This window comes from Tursiops truncatus, chromosome 10, assembly GCF_011762595.2.
Source record: "Tursiops truncatus isolate mTurTru1 chromosome 10, mTurTru1.mat.Y, whole genome shotgun sequence".
In the NCBI taxonomy this organism is placed as follows: Eukaryota; Metazoa; Chordata; class Mammalia; order Artiodactyla; family Delphinidae; genus Tursiops; species Tursiops truncatus.
This window is the reverse complement of record NC_047043.1, coordinates 64232035-64246240: the sequence shown is the minus strand read 5'-3', so window position 1 is coordinate 64246240 and position 14206 is coordinate 64232035. Positions and strand designations below refer to the sequence as shown.

Sequence of the window (14206 nt, the reverse complement as noted above, 5' to 3'; positions counted from 1 at the left end):
AATCACCAGCCAATGGCGATTAATTCGACCTCCAGCCCCTCTTTCCTGTTTGGGGGTGGGGGTAGACTGAAAGTTCCAACCCTCTAATCACATGGTTGGTTCCCCTGGCAACCAGTCCCCATCCTTGGGGATTTTCCAAAAGTCACCTCATTAACTTAAACTCAGGTATGGTTGAAAAGAGCTTGTTACGAATAGCAAGACACTCTTCACCCTGATTACACTGGAGCTATATGAGGCCAAAAGACCAAATATTATAACAAATAACTCTCCATTGCACATATCGCTTAGGAAATTACTAAGGTTTTAGGAGCTGTGTGCCAGGAGCTGGGATGAAGACCAAATAAGAAATATATGTATATTTCTTATTATAAATATATAGCATAATATCACAGTTATATACAAAAATGGTTAAAATGGGAAATTTTGTTATATATTATCACAACTTCTAAAAATAATGCAGTATGCCAAAAACCATTGAATTGTATACCTCTTTTCCCAGCTTTATTGAGATATAATTGACATATAGTATTGTGTAAGTATGTACAAAGTGTTAGATACACTTATATTGCAAAGTGATTACCACCAAAGCATCACATCACAAAATTACCATTTCTTTTTTTTGTAGTGAGAACATTTAAGATTTACTTCCTTAGCAACTTTCAAGTATATGATACAGTATCATTAACTATAATCATTATGCTTTACTGAGATCCCCAGAATTGTATACTTTAAATGGATAAATTGTATAGTATGTAAATTATATTTCTTTTTTTAATATTTATTTATTTATTTGGCTGCATCGGGTCTTTAGTTGTGGCATGTGGGATCTTCTGTTGTGGTGTGTGGGCTCTAGAGCACACAGGCTTAGTTGCCCCACACAGCATGTGGGATCTTAGTTCCCCAACCAGGGCTCGAACCCACATCCCCTACATTGGAAGGCAGATTCTTTTTTAAATTAATTTATTTATTTAAAAAAATTTTGGGGGACTTCCCTGGTGGCACGGTGGTTGAGAGTCTGCCTGCCGATGCAGGGGACACGGGTTTGTGCCCCGGTCCAGGAAGATCCCACATGCCGCTGGGCCCGTGAGCCATGGCCGCTGAGCCTGCGTGTCCGGAGCCTGTGCTCCGCAACGGGAGAGGCCACAACAGTGAGAGGCCTGCATACCGCAAAAAAAAAAAAAAAAAAAATTTGGCTGCGTTGGGTCTTCATTGCTGTGCATGGGCTTTGTCTAGTTGCTGCGAGCAGGGGCTACTCTTCGTTGCGGTACATCGGCTTCTCGTTGTGGTAGCTTCTCTTGTTGCAGAGCACAGGCTCTAGGTGCACGGGCTTCAGTAGCTGTGGCTCACGGGCTCAGTTGTTGTGGCACACGGGCTTAGTTGCTCCACAGCATGTGGGATCTTCGGGACCAGGGCTCGAACCTGTGTCCCCTGCATTGGTAGGTGGATTCTTAACCACTGGGCCACCAGGGAAGTCCTATGAATTATACTTCAATTGAAATATTTTTTAAGAAAGCTTCTATATGTGTGTGTATATATCCACTGTATAATATATAACACGCTGTAGAATAACGTTTTTTCGTATGTGTCATGTTCCCCCATCCCCTTTCCCCCTGACCAATTGGACATCATATGCCTTTCATTGTGTGTCATTTGGCACAGGGCTTCCATGACATGTTTGCTTAGTAGACCTGGCCTATTTTATCTGTTTACTGGCAGAAATTTAGGCTAATGGAGTTTGGTTGATTTGTAGGGCTCTTTGGCAATGAGTAAATCCTTTGTTTTCTATCCCAATTGCACAAGTTACATTTCGGCATCCTCTCTAAAACTGGAAGTTTTAGAACTGTGTACCTTATATGCTAGAACAGTTTTTCAGTTTGAAAATATATTTTAATAACATACTGGCCTTATACTCAGTAAAATATAGTAACTCTAAGCTTCTTTTCTCATTAGTAAAATGAATGATAATTAAACCTGCCTTTGGAGGAGTTCAGGATCAAATCAGTTCCTATCAAATGTGTAACAGGTACATTGTGATATACCAGTGTAAGTTGTCATGGTCGCTGATCAAGGTCCACGCAGTTTAAGATCTGTTGTAGTATAGCATATTTTGAAACTTATGACACCATTTGTATCGTTAACGAGAGAACCAGAGAATGATTAGCACAGTGTGTTTTTTGAAGTTGTATGTCAGGTAATAGGGTGAGGCAGAAATGGAGTTGAGAGCCACAAGTAGCCTGTGATTAGCAGTAGGCATCACTATCAGGTGTGGCAGTGAAGTGTATCAGTAGTGGTTGTCCTCCAAAAACCCAAGCCTCTGATGGGGCCGGTGAGGTGTATGCCTCGGAAAGTGCTTCATCATCAATGCCAGCAGAAGAATCACCCTTGAAAGGGGCATTGCTCCAAGTACTTGTGACTATGTCCACCAGGATTTGCACATCATAAAAAAGTTGTTCTTGCCTTCTTCCCTCCCCTCTGCCCTCAGTGCTGTTCAGGGAGGATGTTTATGTCCAGACAGCCCTTATTTCCTCTTATGGAAGGAAGGTGGTAGTTTCCAGAAGGGTGACCTCTTGCCATTCACTCCCAGCACTGCTTCTTAGCAGCAGGGCCAGTCCTGTACTGAGTTTCAACCTTTGATAAGTTTTGAGTCTTTGAACAAATAAAACAAAAGTTCCTGCTTTCTAATAGAAACCTTTAAATAGCGATTAGTAATTCTTTATTGTATTTTGTGCTTTAACCACTAGATCATTGAATGCCAGCCGCAGACAGCCACCCATGTGGCCTTGTTGAGTTCACCCTATTGCTGTAGCTTAAAGCATTCTGGACACAGAGTTAGAAGGTCTTTCTGACTTTTTTGGTGTGGTTGTCAGTAACTTTGTGAATGAGACTATACCAGGAAGACTGTGGGGCTTTCATGTTGCCTGTAGAATAGTAACTGACATCAGAGCAAGGCAACAGGGGAGTTCCCTGGCAGTCCAGTGGTTAGGACTTAGCGCTGTCACTGCCAGAGCCCCGGGTTCAATCCCTGGTCGGGGAACTAAGATCCTGCAAGCTGTGCGGCGCGGCCAAAAAACCCCAAAAGTAAAGCAACAGGGGCAAGGTAGGCTCCATCCATATCTAAGTCAGCGCACCTTAATTTGTCATTGTTGTGATTGATTTTGAGAGGTTGCAACAGCCACTGATAACGCCATTGTTCCCATCCTGGGAATTTTCTTGGCCTTGAAAATCAGGGGGCAGGGCTGGGCCCAGTATACTTGGCACACTGTCCACCTGTGAAGAGTAGTTACTAAGAGCATGTATCTTTGCTGTGGTGCTACCTGGCTTTCTAACAGCATTTTACAGGGATGTTTTCAGATGTGTGAAGGATCCAATTGCAATACAGTGATGGTAGGAAGTATGTACTTAAAATTGGGGACTTTTGAAAGGCAGATAGCAAACATTATATATGGTATATCAGACCGGAGGGGAAGCTGCAATGTTGAGACTCCAAAAACGTCCGTGGTAAGTCAGGCAGAAGTAGCTTCAGTTGATATACTTTGGTAGTCTGTTTTTCAAAGGAATGTCATTGAAATTCTCTACTGAGTACAGCACATGTCCAGCTCCAGTTAGTATTACACACTAAGTCTTTTTCAGTATTTTAGTGCTTGACCTGTGGTAGTTTGAGTGGAATTTCAGTTTTCTGAGACTATAGGTTTTTCATCAGTATTTTGGGGAAACATACCCCTTCTTTAGACTTTATTGCTCTGTACATGGGTCCCATTCAGTGTATCCTTGCCACATTAATGCAGCTGGGAATACAGTTCCAAGGGATAGGCCAAGCCAGAAGCATAGTCCCTGTCCTGGAGGAACTTAAACCTCAGGAATGGATATGAGTCAAGCACAGAGAAATAAACTGCCACATCTCTCACATAGGGTAGGATGCCTGGTAAAAGTGGCTGAACTGATATGTATAAGAACCAAGAGCAGTCCAAAGCCCCAGTTTTAAGCAGCATCTCATTTTTGGGAGTGGAAGCCGTAGGACCAGAAATAGGCTTTGAAACAGAAGGTGGTAGTTGAGATGGACAGGTGAGTTGTTCTTTTCTGGGGAAAGGGAAACATTTTTCAAAGAAGGCATTGCTTTGAGCTGAGGTGGAGGAATTTTACAAGGCCAGTTAACAGAACCAGGTGTATAAGGAATGGAGAGAAGTTGTGAAGATAAAATAGGTTTTGCTGTTAGAATTTCAGAGGGTCGTAGAGGTTAAGGCTGATGGGTCTTGACCTGATTGTGGCATTGACCTTCTAAAGGCCTTTGAGCAAAGACTGATGGACTGAAGCCCAGGCATAGGAATGGAGGATTTGGCTGCAACAGGCAAGATAGAAGGGAAGTGAGGAAACCAGTTGGATTTTTGCTTTTTTTTCCAGGTAGAGAGTACTGAGGACTTGAACTGAAAACGATGACTGTAGGAATGCGAGGGGAAGTGTTAGTGGTGGAAGTGAGACCCGTGAAGGGGTAGAATTCTCCAGAACTTGACAGTAGTCATACTGTGAAGAACAAAGGAAGTAAAAGAGTCTTTTAACCTCAGGGTTTCTACCGTGAGTTGAGTGTGTTAGGAGTGTAATTTTGTTTTTGTCACCAAGATTGGGGGAACTGGGAAGAGACTTGACAGAAGTTGGGATGATGTCTTGGAGACGTTGAATTTGATATGCAAGCAGAGCACAGAGGTCAGGTGTGTCTGGAGTTTGAGAACATGGACTGGGTCAGAGATAGAGATTTGAGAATCATGTGCATAAAAGTAGTATTTGAAGAACTGAAACCCCCAGAGATAGGTAGAGTATTAGGAGAGTGAGGGAAAAAAACAATCTTGAAGGGAGTCGTTAGGTGTGGAGGCTGTAGCTAGGGAGACGGAAGACTTAAGAGATCAGCACATCAGCATATTTTGTCAAGGAGGTCCAAGGATAGGAAGGTATGGTGGTAAAAAAAAAAAATATCAAGGAGAATGAGAACTGGATTTTGTGAAGGTAGGTCATTAGTGACTTTTGAGAAAGTTTCAGTAGAAGTTTGGGCAGAATGCAGATGGGAAGAATTTAAGCAAGTGAGTAGGTATGAAGCAAGCAGAAATTTGTGCCTTTTCTTTGAAACAGATCAGAGAGAGGAAGGTTACTAGAGGAAAGCACGGATGTGGAGATTTCTTGTTTTAGAATAGGGCACCCTGCACTTTATTGTAGACTGAAAGAAGGAGCCAGTAGACAGGAGAGATGAAAGTGATGTGGGATACCACAGGTGGCAATAGTGTATGAATTGAAAGGTGCTAGAGGACCTAAGGTTAGGCCTGGGCAGGAGAGAGACCCTAGTAGTAGTAACTGCTCTTCACTGAGTGCCTTTCATAATGCCAGACCTTGTAAGAGATGGCAGAGATTCCACATACCTCCTCTAAAGGGGTGCTGCACTGGAGGGCTGTGGTGTGGGCTCCTGAGAGTCGCTGAGCTCTCTGCTCTTGTGACTGCTGAGTACCAAGTGTACCAAGGGATTACATGGGACACTGCATGTAGCCTCTCAGTTGCTTTTCTTGGACACCCATTTCTATTTACATATGGATGGGAAATATATTGCAATATTGGTTGTCTTGTTTTCTTTGTTAACAGTAACTGCTTAATGTAATTTGCTGATATTTGGTTCACAGCCAGAACACATTGTTTTTTGAGATCTGAGGAAAGGCTGATTTTGTGATGCAGAGAACATAAACTCCGAGTGGGTACTTTTTGTGCCCTTTTAGCACCATGAGAGAGCTCCTTTCGACTTGAGTGAGGGTAGCACAGTAACTTATGCTGAAGGTTTTGAACTGAGGAAAAATATAAAGAACTTTTAAAAGAAATATACAGTCACTTGCATATTATTACAGGTAACTTAAATAGATATAATTGACTGTTACTGGAAAAATAAACCTCTACTCAAAGCTCTTAAGAATTATATCTGAAACAATTCAGACTAGAAATAGAAAATGATACATCTGGCAGATAGACTGCAGAGAGCTCAGTGTGATTTCCTTTCTCAAGCTGGCAAGCCATGTACTTTAAAAGATATTGGATTATAACAAAGTGGAAAGGAAAGATACTAGAGTAAAAAAATTCCTGGGTCATTTCAGGAAAAATTAGTGAGTTTCATTTTCTGATGTTTGTACTTTTCACATCTGATCAACAACTCTGGTTGTATCGCCAGACTCCTAGCATCCCAGAAATTACCTTGTAATTGTAGGCTTTCATTTTCATTTTATCCCATAATCACTTGTGATTTCTGTCTTTGTCATCAGTAGAAGCTGAATGGTTTTATACTTTTCCTGGGCAAAATGTTCCCCAGGGAAAATTTTCAAGAGCCTTTTTGATTGCTCCCTGGTTTTTTGTTTTTTTTTTTTTTTTTTTTTTGGTACGCGGGCCTCTGACTGTTGTGGCCTCTCCCATTGCGGAGCACAGGCTCCGGATGCGCAGGCTTAGCGGCCATGGCTCACGGGCCTAGCAGCTCCGCGGCATGTGGTATCTTCCCGGACCAGGGCACGAACCCGTGTCCCCTGCATTGGCAGGCAGACTCTCAACCACTGCACCACCAGGGAAGCCCGCTCCCTGGCATTTTCACTTTGTGTGTCCTTAACCACATTAGATTTAGAGGAATTATTTCTTGAGAATTGAGTGCTTTCTAGGAAGGATGCTATTCAAAGATAGCAGCCTTTTTTTGAACCAGGGAAGTTCCTGATGCATTTTGTTTGCATCCTGGAAAGTCCTGGTTCCTTGACTTTGGGCATAAACCAGTATACCAAGTTAGGCCTGAGATGGGTAAAGTATATAAAGTCTTGGCATGAATTTGAGAGCATGAGAAAAAGTAGAAAATGGTTTGTGAATCCTTTCAAGATGTTAGCAGTCAGACTGAATATAGAGGAAGGACTTTTAAAGAGGTAAATTCATGGGCTTCCCTGGTGGCGCAGTGGTTGAGAGTCCGCCTGCCGATGCAGGGGACACGGGTTCGTGCCCCAGTCCGGGAGGATCCCACGTGCCGCGGAGCGGCTGGGCCCGTGAGCCATGGCCGCTGAGCCTGCACATCCGGAGCCTGTGCTCCGCAACGGGAGAGGCCACAACAGTGAGAGGCCCGCGTACCGCAAAAAAAAAAAAAAATTAGTTTCTAATGTTTCCTTCATGTACCCCAATGGATTGTCTCATCCACTCCAGTTTGAGAAACATTCCCTTCAGACAACATGATTTTGTCAGTGAGTATGTATTGTTGAGAATTAGTTTGACTATAGGTAATGGGGACCTGAAAAATACTACCTTAAACAAGATAGTTATTTTTCCTTCACATAAAAGAAGTGTGGAAGTAGGCAGTTGGGCTGAGATGGTGGCTCTCAAGGTATCTGGGACCTAGGCTCGTTCTACCCTTTATTCCTCCAACTCCAGGGTGTGGCACCCATCTTCATATTCTAGGACTTTTTCTAAACAGCCCGGACTCCAGATTTAAGCAGCAGGAAGGAGGAAGAGGGTGAGAAGGGCATGAGACTTCAACTTTAAGGAAGACTTCCTGGAAGTCCCACAAAATACTGATTACATCTCAGGGGCTAGAACTACAAAGTGAACTACATGGCCATACCTAATATAAGGGAAGCTAAGAAATATAGTCTTTTAGCTGGGCAACAAAGTGCACAACTAAAAATTGGAGTGCTGTTCTAAGAGGTAATAGTGGGAATTGGGGTTGACCACTAGTCTGTGCCAAATGGAGGGAGTCTTTATGCTTTTCTTTTCTTTTTTATTAACAGCTTTATTGAATATCCACATACCTTACAATTCACCCATTTAAAGTGTACAGTTCATTTGTATATAGAATATTCATAGAGTTGTGCAATCATCTGAGAATGATTTTGGAAAAATTTCATCACCCTATAAAGAAACCCCTCTATTCCCTTGGTAGTCATTCCCTATTCCTCCAACTCCCTTCCCCTGGCAATCACCAGTCTACTTTCTATCTCTGCATTTGCCCATTCTGGACATTTCAAATAAATGGAATTACACAGTATGTGGTTCTTTTTAGCTAGCTTCTTTCACAAATTGTAATGTTTTTAAGGTTCATCCATGTTGTAGCATGTACTAGTATTCCCCACACACACACTTTATTGCTGAATAATATTCCATTGTGTAGATAAATCACATTTTATCCATTCATCAGTTGTTAGACATTTGGTTTGTTTCTGCTTTTTGATGATGATGAATAATGTTGCTGTGAACATTCATGTAAAGTTTTTGTGTGGACACGTTTCCATTTCTCTTAGAGTAGAATTGCTGGGTCATAGATCGAGTCGGATCCTTTGCCCATTTTTTTAAATTAATTCATTTATTTATTTCTGCGTTGGGTCTTTGTTGCTGCGTGCAGGCTTTATCTAGTTGCATCAAGCTGCTCTTCGTTGTGGTGCGTGGGCTTCTCGTTGCAGTCGCTTCTCTTGTTCCGGAGCACGGGCTCTAGGCACGCGGGTTTCAGTAGTTGTGACGTGCGGGCTTAGTTGCTCTGAGGCACGTGGAATCTTCCTGGACCAGGGCTTGAACCCGTGTACCCTGCATTGGCAGGCGGATTCTTAACCATTGTGCCACCAGGAAAGTCCCCTTTGCCCATTTTTAAATTGGATTATTTGTCTAGCTATTATTGAGTTGTAGAAGTTCTTTATATATTCTGGGTCTAAATCAACCTTGACTGCAACGAGAGACTCTGAGCCAGACTACCAACCTAAGCTGCTTTTTTTGTTGTTCAGTTGTAACAGTTTTTTATGTATTCTAGATACAAGTCCCTTATCAGATATGTTATTTGCAAACATTGCTCCTATTCTGTGGGTTGTCTTCTCATTTTCTTGATGCTCTCTCTTTAACCACAAAAGTTTTAAAAATTTTTATGAAGTCCAGTTTATCTTTTTTCTTTGGTTCCTGGTGATGGATATATTTGTGAATATACTATCCACAGTATATTGTGATAAATATATTATTCACAATAACCAAAAGGTGGAAGCAACCCAAGTGTCAGCAGATGAATGAATAAGATGTGGTATATACATATTGATACAATGGAATATTATTCAGTCTTAAAGGAAATTCTGACACATGCTACAAAGTGAAGAAACCTCGAAGACATTATGTTTAGTGAAATAAGCCAGTCACAAAAGGACAAATGCTGTATGATTCCACTTACAAGAGGTAGCTATAGTAGTAAAATTCATAGAGGCAGAAAGTAGAATGGTGGTTGCCAGAGGGGAGGTAGGGGAAATGGGGAGTTATTGTTTAATGAATATAGAACTTAGATTTTGGAAGGTGAAAAAAGGTCTGGAAATGGATGGTGGTGATGGTTGCACAATAGTGTTGAATGTGAGTAATGCCACCAAAGTTATTACTTAAGATTTGTTTAAGTGGTAGATTTTATGTATATTTTACTGCGTTTTTTTTTTTTTCTTTCTTTTTTTTCTCTGCATTGGGTCTTGCTGCACGTGGGCTTTTCTGATTGAGGTGAGCGGGGGCTACTCTTCGTTGCGGTGCGTGGGCTTCTCATTGCGGTGGCTTCTCTTTGCTGCAGAGCACAGGTGGGCTCTAGGCACGTGGGCTGCAGTAGCTGTGGCACACCGGCTCAGTAGTTGTGGCTCGCGGGCTCTAGAGTGCAGGCTCAGTGGTTGTGGCACACAGGCTTACTTGCCTTGCGGCATGTGGGATCTTCCCGGACCAGGGCTTGAACCCTTGTACCCCGCACTGGCAGGCAGGTTCTTAACCACTGCACCACCAGGGAAGCCCTACTACGTTTTTTGTTTTTGTTGGCTGGTTAATTAAAAAATGTCTTTTGTAGTTTTAGCTCTTACATTTGGGTCTGTAATCCATCTTGAGTTAATTTTTTATATGATGTGAGGTAGAGTTCTAATTTCCTTCTTTTGTATATATCTATTCAGTTGTCTCAGCACCATTTGTTGAAAAGGCTGTTTTTCCTCTATTGGATTGTCTTGGCATCCTCGTTGAAAATGGTTTGACCCTAAGGTGAGGGATTATTTCTGGATTCTCACTTCTACTCTATTGATCTATGCATGTCTTTTTTTTTTTTTTTTTTTTTTTTTTTTTTTTTAACCACAGCACTAAGTTTTATTAGGGATTTCATTAGGGTAAAATCTCTAGGATTAAAGGAGTCAGTTAGGGGGCGCACAAAGCCCACGAAGCCTCCTCAGATCTCATAGTGAAACACTAGCTCAGGTTCTTTGTTGGGATTGCCACCTCGTTCCAGATACAGATTGTTGTAAGGATACTGCTTTGGCCCCACAGGCTGGTAAGTGGGGTAAGTCTCCCTTACCCAAAACATGAACAGCATGAAGGCCACGAAGCCGAAGAGGTGCTTACACATAAGATTGCAAGAAACAGGAGTGGGGGACATGTCCACACCGTTCCTGATATACATGTCTAGGTCCCAGTGCATCGGTTCACCCCAGTTCAACCACAGGTCTGGGTGGTCCCAGTCATACCATGGGTCCCTCTCCTGCTGTGAGTGGTCAGGGAGCTTCAGGTAATCACCATACCTGTCCGTGCACCCATTGGCACCACGTTTCGGGCTGCCCTTTGCAGCCATCGGACTCCCAGGACCCCCACCCTGGCTGCTGCCATCTTCACCTTCCTGTTTCATCCCGCATATGCACAAAGACCTATACGTCTGTCTTTATGACAGTGCAACACTGTCTTGATTACTGTACCTTTATAGTAAGTTTTGAAATCAGGAAGTGTAAGTCCTGCAACTTTGCTCTTCATTTTTATGATTGTTTTGGCCATTCTGGGTCCATTGAATTTCCATGTGCATTTTCTGATCAGTTGTCAATTTCTGCAAAGAAGCCAGCTGGGATTTTGATAGGGATTGTGTTGAATCTGTAGATTAACTTGGAGGATATTGCCATTTAACAATATTGTCTTTTAGTCCATAAACATGAATGTCTTTCCATTTATTTAGATCTTTAGTTTCTCTCAACATTGTTTTTTTAAGTTTTCAAGAGTATGTTTTGTACTTCTTTTGTTAAATTTATTCCTATCTTGTTCTTTTTGATGCTGTTGTAAGTGAAATTGTTTTCTTAATTTCATTTTCAGTTTGTTCATTGCTAGAGAATAGAAATACAATTGATTTTTGTATGTTGACCTTGTATCCTGCAACCTTGCTGAATTTATTAGTTCTAATAGTTTTTTAGTGGATTCCTTAGGATTTCCCATATGTAAGATTATGTCATCTGCAAATTAAGATAATTTTACTTCTTTTCCAATCTGGATGTCTTTTATGTTGCCTTTTGCGTAATTGCTAGAACCTCCTTAGAAGTGGCAAGAGTAGACTTTCTTGTCTTGTTCCTGATCTTGGGGAAAGCTTTCAATGTGTTCACCATTAAGTATAATGTTAGTTATGGGTTTTTTGTTTAAAGAATTATGTTGCATTCTTTTTTAAAAAAATATTTATTTTTGGCTGTGTTGGGTCTTCGTTTCTGTGTGAGGGCTTTCTCTAGTTGGGGCAAGCGGGGGCCACTCTTCATCGCGGTGCGCAGGCCTCTCACTATCGCGGCCTCTCATCGTGGAGCACAGGCCCAGTAGTTGTGGCTTATGGGCCTAGTTGCTCTGCGGCACGTGGGATCCTCCCAGACCAGGGCTGGAACCCGTGTCCCCCGCATTAGCAGGCAGATTCTCAACCACTGCGCCACCAGGGAAGCCCCCTAGTTATGGATTTTTGGTATGACTTTTTGGTGCCAAGTGGAAAGGTATACTAGCATTTTATATTTTGGTGTGCTACTAGAGGCTTGTGCTCCATGGTCAGAAAAGTGTGTGTCATAGACTGAAACTATTACAGCTTCTTGTGCATTCTAGATAACGCTTTTGTCTTGTGTTTCAGCAATGGCTGCCATCCGGAAGAAACTGGTGATTGTTGGAGATGGAGCCTGTGGCAAGACTTGCTTGCTCATTGTCTTTAGCAAGGACCAGTTCCCAGAGGTGTATGTACCTACAGTGTTTGAGAACTATGTGGCAGATATTGAAGTGGACGGAAAGCAGGTGAGTATACTTTTCATAACAACTGGTACTATTTTGCATGTTAGGCTATTCATAGAGCCTGGAGAGAATTAGGCCTTTTTGTCTCTTCAATACACTATATAACAATAACAAAAATGTTAGAAGGAAAAATCCATTCTCATCCTGCCTTTTAGCTCAATTTTGTTCATTTTTAACTGTTACCCTCTAGACTTTGTCTACATTCATATGTATTTCACAGGGGGAAGCCTTAGAATATGTGTTCTTTCCAGCTTTATTTATGTTTGAAATTTAGTTTGTTGCCAAATGGATCATACTAAAATGAACCTCTTTGTATGGATGGACTTTTTTTTCTGTCATAGTATTTCATTAAGTGCTGAAGTTTGAGATTACTAGGTCAACGGGTCCTTATTGATTATGCTTCTAAAGGGTTGTACTGATGTATACCACCAGCAGTGTCAAACAACATTGTCACATTTAATTTTTTTTCATGTTTTTTTACTTTGACATAAACAGGCTGCTACATTTGCTTCAATTACCTGTCACTGGTGGTGAGGACAGTGTTTCCTCCTGTCTGCCCTGAAAGCCCACCAGCAAGACTGGGGCAAAGCTCTTCTGGAATTAGATTTTTTTTTCCCTCTTCTGCTCCCTTTTGTTGTCAAAATAATATTTTATCCAGATTCCTATACATCTTTTGAAGAGGAATGAAATTCTCATTGCAAATGGGTTAGCTGAAAAGAAAACTAGAACAAGGGGCTCTTTTCCAACACACTCAGTCCTCTTAAGGCATTCAGTCACATGTCTCATGCTGCTAGCACCTAATTTATTGGCTTCCGCAATTCTGTCTCCTTTCTTCCTTCTCATATTCTTGCTTTACCTGTTATCCCTTTCTGTCCCAGTATTACCTAGCCTCATTTTGTGGGACTGTGTAATGGAAAGCACATTAGGCCAGCTGCTTAGAATTCTAGAGTCCCTCATAGGGTATCTTGATACTTCTATGACCATGAGTAAGCTGCCTAATCTTTGAGCTACTTTCATTTGTAAAGTGGTTTAAGCTATTTTACAGTTGACATTGGGGGTCTGTGAAGTGACTGAAGGTATTTGGAAGCACCAAAGCACTTGACAGGTTGGTCTGAACAAGAGCATACTCAGAACCGTCTTTTATAGTTTATCCAGTTGCCGTGTGGGCCACAATGATTGCTCTCATGCCATTAGGAACCCCAAGGCACCCTTCTTGTCAAGAATGGATGAAAAAAACACATGAATTCCAGCGTAACAGAACTTTGTCTGGGTCCTACCTTGCAGGTGGCCCATCAGTACTGTGTTGCCAATTCAACTTTCAGTCAGTTCTCTGCATGATGCTTGAATACAGGGTTTCTGTGGGCCTGATAGGAAGATTGGTTTTGTGTAGAGACAGGGCCCAATTGTGACAAGCTGGGTGAAAATGTGCTGAGATCTTTGGGCCTGCTGTCACATAACAGCCCTCTCATCTAATTTAGATTGATTGCCATGCATACACAGAAAGACCCAGTGGCTTGAGGAAAACAGGATTAGGTTGGTATTTTCATAGCACATTTCTCAAAAGCCTACTTGAATGTATATTGCTGGTTTTATCTTGTCATTCAGAGAATGACAGCTGTTGGTTGCTATGTGTCTGTGACCATCATTTGGGAGAGTCTTTTCCACCTGTGGCAGTATATATGTTTTGGGGATAGTAATGACTCTTCTGTTGTCTTTGAAACATCATCTGTGCCTTGGTGTCTTGGAATGACCAGGATCTTACCTTTAAGAAATTTAGGGACTTTGGGACTTCCTTGGTGGTCCAGTGGTTAAGACTCCATGCTCCCAGAGCAGGGGGCCCAGGTTTCATCCCTAGTCTGGGAACTAGATCCCGCATGCCACAACTAAAAGATCCTACGTGCCACAACTAAAAGATCCCATGTGCCCCAACAAAGATCTTGCACATTGGCAACAAAGATTCCATGTGCCACGACTAAGACCCAGAACAGCCAAATAAACAAACGAATAAATAACTTTTTAAGAAATAAAAAGAAATGTAGGGACTTACAAACCTTGAGACCTGGTGCAGCCAAATAAATAAATAAATATTTTTTAAAAAGGAACTTTGACTTATAAACCTTGAGGAATGATCTATGAGTATGTTTCTTGCTCTGCCAACCTTGAACGT

General features: G+C 41.8%; 1 protein-coding gene and 1 pseudogene across 2 annotated transcripts in view; one reads left to right on the top strand and one right to left on the bottom strand.

Annotated features, from left to right (window-relative positions):
* The window catches only part of RHOA (ras homolog family member A), a 52062-nt gene that overhangs the window by 29164 nt on the left and 8692 nt on the right, over positions 1–14206 (top strand). Inside the window, exons 3-4 of one of the 2 annotated variants that reach the window (XM_019931668.3) lie at positions 9930–10014; positions 11885–12042. In XM_019931668.3, the coding sequence (XP_019787227.1) occupies positions 11887–12042 (156 nt within the window). In that variant the 5' untranslated portion in view covers positions 9930–10014; positions 11885–11886. The remainder of the gene's footprint in view (positions 1–9929; positions 10015–11884; positions 12043–14206) is intronic. The other variant, XM_019931667.3, reaches the window with a different exon arrangement.
* On the bottom strand, positions 9668–11017 carry LOC101337143 (NADH dehydrogenase [ubiquinone] 1 beta subcomplex subunit 8, mitochondrial pseudogene; annotated as a pseudogene).